This window comes from Propithecus coquereli, unplaced genomic scaffold (assembly GCF_000956105.1).
Source record: "Propithecus coquereli isolate 6110/MARCELLA unplaced genomic scaffold, Pcoq_1.0 Scaffold175, whole genome shotgun sequence".
NCBI lineage: Eukaryota > Metazoa > Chordata > Mammalia > Primates > Indriidae > Propithecus > Propithecus coquereli.
In genome coordinates this window covers 3,487,358-3,492,765 of record NW_012142190.1, presented here as the reverse complement: position 1 = coordinate 3,492,765, position 5,408 = coordinate 3,487,358, and the positions used below count along the sequence as shown (strand labels likewise).

The 5,408-nt window shown below is 33.9% G+C and overlaps 1 protein-coding gene across 1 annotated transcript in view; it reads right to left on the bottom strand.

Moving 5' to 3' along the window:
• FRY (furry homolog (Drosophila)) overlaps window positions 1–5,408 on the bottom strand; it is a 315,457-nt gene that overhangs the window by 120,429 nt on the left and 189,620 nt on the right. The window contains exons 15-16 of the mRNA XM_012642124.1: window positions 2,460–2,631; window positions 888–1,020 (exon numbers count right to left, since the gene is read on the bottom strand). Of these exons, the coding sequence (XP_012497578.1) occupies window positions 888–1,020; window positions 2,460–2,631 (305 nt within the window). The remainder of the gene's footprint in view (window positions 1–887; window positions 1,021–2,459; window positions 2,632–5,408) is intronic.

Sequence of the window (5,408 nt, the reverse complement as noted above, 5' to 3'; positions counted from 1 at the left end):
GGAATCACATTGAGCCAGAGAATGGTTGCAGATTTCAAGTGGAGCTCTAAGGAGGTTTTCATCTTAATTTAGATACTACTAAATGTGTATTTAAAACAATTCTTTTGCCTTTGTTTTAATCATGAGCCTATGTTACCAATGTAATAAAAATGCACATCCACAATATCAACTTCTCTATATAGGTAATAATCTTCAGATTAATTTTGGTATTGGGGCGGGATATGCTGGGTGACAAAGGAAACTTCCCTAATTATATTTTGGGAAGTTTATGCCATAGCTGTCAAATGTCATTTAATTCATAGTCCAACAAGGAAGTCCAAACTTTCTTAAAATAGAGAATTATAATCTAATGCTAGTTCCTGCCATAATTAATCAAAAATAGTGAATACACGTTCTAATTCCAAGTCTAGATCTTTAGATTTTGGCTAAGAACATTTGATTTCTACATTCAGAGCTACAAATGCTTTCTTAAATCTATGACACAGTTGCATAGAAGCTGTTGAGCAGGAACTGTGATGAGATTTATAAAGATGGAATGTTTGTAAATTGGGGCTGTCACTATATCACGTGGGCTGTGATAGAGTTTGGGAACAAAATGTTACTTCTGAAAAACGTGGACCAGTGAGTTGTAGGCCCCGTTTTCTAACTCACTAACCTAACGATACTTGAGATATAGCCACAATAGATCAATCACAGGCATGACCTTATTTTAATAGTTAACCAAATATTGCCAAAGTTTTTTTTTTTACTATCCTTACTACTTTTCAGAACTCTGATTCTAGGAAGATGAGAACAAAATACAGAATAAATGAGAAGAATTTCTACTTGTGTCTTTTGGTTAACGAACCTTCGTCAATAACTTAATCCTCAATCCTCACTGTACTCACGTGATCATGTCTTCGGGTTCTTTGTTTAACATCTGGACATTAGTCAGCATCATACACCGCCCTACTTCTTTATCAAGGTGCCTTAAAATATTGTCCACAGCTTTTCGTACTTGAGAGTAATATAAGGACATGCCTGAAAAACATGCATTATAGTTATACCTTTGACTAAGTCTATCAAAGGATATCCTGGTTTATTTATCCTTTATGACATTTTTTACTGGAAACCCTAAGAATCAATAACTTCCTTGAGCAGAAGGGCTGAGTCTGATTCAATCTCATCTGCATGGCTCTTGGCATAGTGCCTTGCGCTTAGCAGGTGTTCACCAAATAATCATTTAAATTCAATTAACAGGAATTCTAATACTTCGGTGGAAAATATTTTCCAGAAGAGTTAAAATAACAAGAAAATACAAAATTTTACTTTTGAATTTTTAAGTTTCTGGTTAGCATAAGAAAATTCACCATCAATAGTGGTTATATGACTAAAAGATAATTCTCATTTTGGCTTCTGATTTTGAAAACCTTATATTATTGTCTGAAATATATGTGTGGATTTTTTTTAATAAAATAAGTAAAATGACTTCACATCATAAATTTTAAATTGGAGGAAATGTATTTGAGCTATACTATTTTTACTGCTCTCATTAAACACAGCATCAGTGTCCTACAATGGAATATAAATGTGTGTAGCATATGTTTTATATTATTTATTTATATAAAATACATATTCATATATAATACAAATGAAAGTAAATAGCTTTGTATTTAAAATTTGTACTTTAAAGAAATTATTAATGATTATTTCTCAAACATTAAATCTTTTTGAACTCATTTAAGCATTGCATAACTAAGATAAATATTTTAAAGCAGAAAGTTTCTTCATGTGTTTCCCTCATGTTTTTGGAATCCAGAACTATCTTGACAAAGTGTGTAGTAGGTGTCTACATTTGGGTACTTGGTAAGACATAAACAAATGGAAAAAATCACCTCCTTGGATTAAGATAGCTAAATTAAAAAGAAAATAATGTCATAGTAGTCTAGACTCACAATATAACCTAGCATGTTGTGGGATTTGGCATGTTTACAACATAGATTAGACTAATTTTACTGAGAAAAAAAGAAGAAAATGAACTATAAAAATGAATGAATGAATTGTAAACAGGTTTATCTACCAAGGCACATAGATGTCTTGGAAATGTACTGAAAAATGTAGATAATCAATATGACAGGTTTGAAAAGACCATAAATAAATTTCTAACGTTTAAATGGCAAAATATTTACCAGGAAGTTCCAAAAAGTTTAAAGGGCAGTAAAACAAAACACAGCATGAATCAATCAAAACAATTAATGTTGGAATGTCTCATTAGCTACTTTTCTAAAAATTTTTTTAAAAATGCATCTTACTAAAGATAAGTATCTATTGGTTACTTTAAGGGCTTAATAAGGCTCAGTTCTCCCATCCAAGTATTAACTAGGCCCGACCCTGCTTAGCTTCTGAAAGCAGGCATGTTCAGGGTGGTATGGCGGTAGACAATAAGCTCAGTTCTATGATAACATATGTTTGAAACCCACCTATCATTTTGGCTTCCTCTTCAGTTAGCGTTTTACTCAAATATGTTTTCTTTACTCTTAGTGTGTTTCCTGAAGGGAGAACGGCTCCTGTAACTGGCATGGGAGGTTCCCCATCCTTCTGCTGCAAGCTGTCAGCTATGACCAAGAATGCCCGTAAACCAATGTTCATTCTCTGCGACAGACAATACGTTCATGACAAAAAGAAAGGACCAGTTATTGTAGTGGAATTAAATCATCAGTCTTCCAGAGACGTTAAGATTGGCTTGCATATAGAAAGTACTGAAAAATAATTTAAGAGGCACAAGAGTGTAGGTCAAACCTATGAAAATAAAATTAAGTTTCTGTTACTGTTTGTTGCTGCACCACAAGAAGACAACTAGGAAGATTTCACCAAACTTGAAGGGGATGTTTGAGATGGTTATAAACCATGTTCTGTTCAGGGGATTCTGGGTGTATCTCAAAGGGATAGGTGGTCATGCTCTGGAGCATCTCCAACTAAGGTAAACTGAGGTAAAAAAAAAAAAGCTCACATGTCTCCCAGAAGGAGAGAGACACCATATATGTTAATTGATGAAGACTGAATGGAAACATTCAGAGGTCCAAATGTGAATGACAAAATGAACATCACACCTCCTCTGAATTGCAGGTCTTAACTTTTGATTTATAAAGGCCAGCAAGTTTTAAGAACAAATTTTAAAAATTCAATGCCACAGAACCTATTATCGATGAAAACACATGGGTGTATAAGAAGAAATGCCATTCTGGGCCGGATTGTTACCTTCCTTAGGCTCAGATAAGGCATGATACTGGCTCTAAAAGATGACTCAGCAAGACAGCTGCTCGCCATAGTGCTAATACTAAAAGGTTAAGAAGGTATCAAGACATCTGTACTTCATTAAACACCCATGTGTAAAACATTTACCCTGATATTTTAAAACTTCATGAGGTAATAAGTTCCCAAAGTATACTACTGCCTACAGAAGAGAATAATGACAATTACTAATATTAATAATGGTAATTAGTTACAATTTATAGAGTCCTTAAAATGTATCCAGAACTGCTCATTAACTTTCATCCTGAAAATAGCCATGGAAGGAAGGTGTTCACATTGCTCAGGGAAGGTAGTCTCATTTTTCAGATTAGGAAACTGAGGTAAAGTGGGAAGTTGTGCATCCAAGTTGAATTTGCCTGAATCCCTATTTTGTGGAACACTATTACACTTTATAACGTTTACACTTTATAACACTTCACTACACTTTATAACATTTTTAAACTATTTGCTCAAGCTTTATTTAAAGAGTTATGATATTTCAACCAGGATTTGATGAACAATGCCTCTGACTCATTTATACCCAATTTAATGTGTACTGCATGATTTTATGGCCTTAAACAATATGCTTTCTCCATTTTCTAGAATGAGTATTAACTTAAAAAAATTAACTATATATCAACCCCCATTAGTTTCCTCTTTTGGTTGATCTTTTATGAAACGTTTTCTAGGCTTGTGTATTTTTCTCAAGACACAGAAATGTTTTGGGTAAGAAAATAAAATGTTCAATTCAGCAGATGCAGGACCAACATAATAACCATGGATTGACATACATGGTCAAGCCTCAGTTATTTGCAAGTGGATTATTCAGTTTATGAATCACCCTTGCTGGTTCTCTAAGTATTCCTTTCCTCTGGACAACCCTTGGGTCAGAAGTAAGATGGGATATTTCAGTACACATTCTGAACTTAACTTCAAAAATAATTCTTTTTTTTGTATTTTATATAGTTCTGCATCATACCTCTCCCTGTTATTATTTGTCTGGCCTTGGGAAATTTCATAACTTTTCCAAGTCCAAGTATCAGATTCCTTTCTATAAAATATGGATAGTAATACCTATCGATCATACAGGGCTATTGTGAGGATTAAAGAAAATGCCTGAAAAGTTCCTGTTGGCAGATATATATTTATTGCAAGCCAGAATCTCCACTTTATTATTTTTTTTAAAGAGACATAATTCAGATACAGGAAAAGTCACTTACTTTAGTTGTACAGTTCTTTGAGTTTTGAGAAGCATATATAGTTACATAGCCATTATCACAATCAAGATCCAAAATATTTCCATCATCCCCAAGAGTCCCCTCATGCCTCTTTGCAGTCAGTCTCTGCCCTCAATCCTAGCTCCTGACAACCATTGTCTAATTTCTACCTATGGCTTTGCCTTTTCCAGAATGTGCTATAAAAGAATCAAACAGTACATAGCCCTTTGTGTCTCGCTTCTTTCACCTAGCATAATGCTTTTGAGATGTTGTTGCATTTATCAGTAGTTTGTTCCTTTTCATTGCTGAATAGTATTCCACTGCATTGATGATTCATAATTTGTTTGGCCATTCACCAGTTATTGGACATGAGTTGTTTTCCTATTTTTAGTGATCATGAATGAAGTTGCTATAAATATTTGTATACAAACCTTTGTGGACATGTGTTTTAATTTCTCTTGGGTAAATATCTTGGGGTGAATTGCTGGATCATAAGTGTGTGCTTAAATTATAAGAAATTGCCACACTTTTTTCTAAAGTGGTTGTACCTTTTTGTATTCTTACTAGAATAGTATGAGGTTCCAGTTTTTCTCTGCCTTCTCTAGCATATCGTATTGTGGTTTTAACTTGCATTTTCTTAGTGACTAATGATGTTGAATATCTTTTCATGGGCTTATTGGCCATTTGTATGTCTTCTTTGGTGAAGATGCTGTTCATTTTGCCCATTTTAAAATCCACAACTAAAGGGAGCACTATGGGGGGGAAGGGCATTCCTTTAACCCGCACTTGGGTGAGGCAAAGACATAAAGTGTAACCATAATGTTTGTACCTTCACAATACCCTGGAATAAAAAAAAAAAAAAAAAGGGGGTTATTTTCTTATTGTTGAGTTGTGACAGTTCTTTATAGATATGGATAGAAG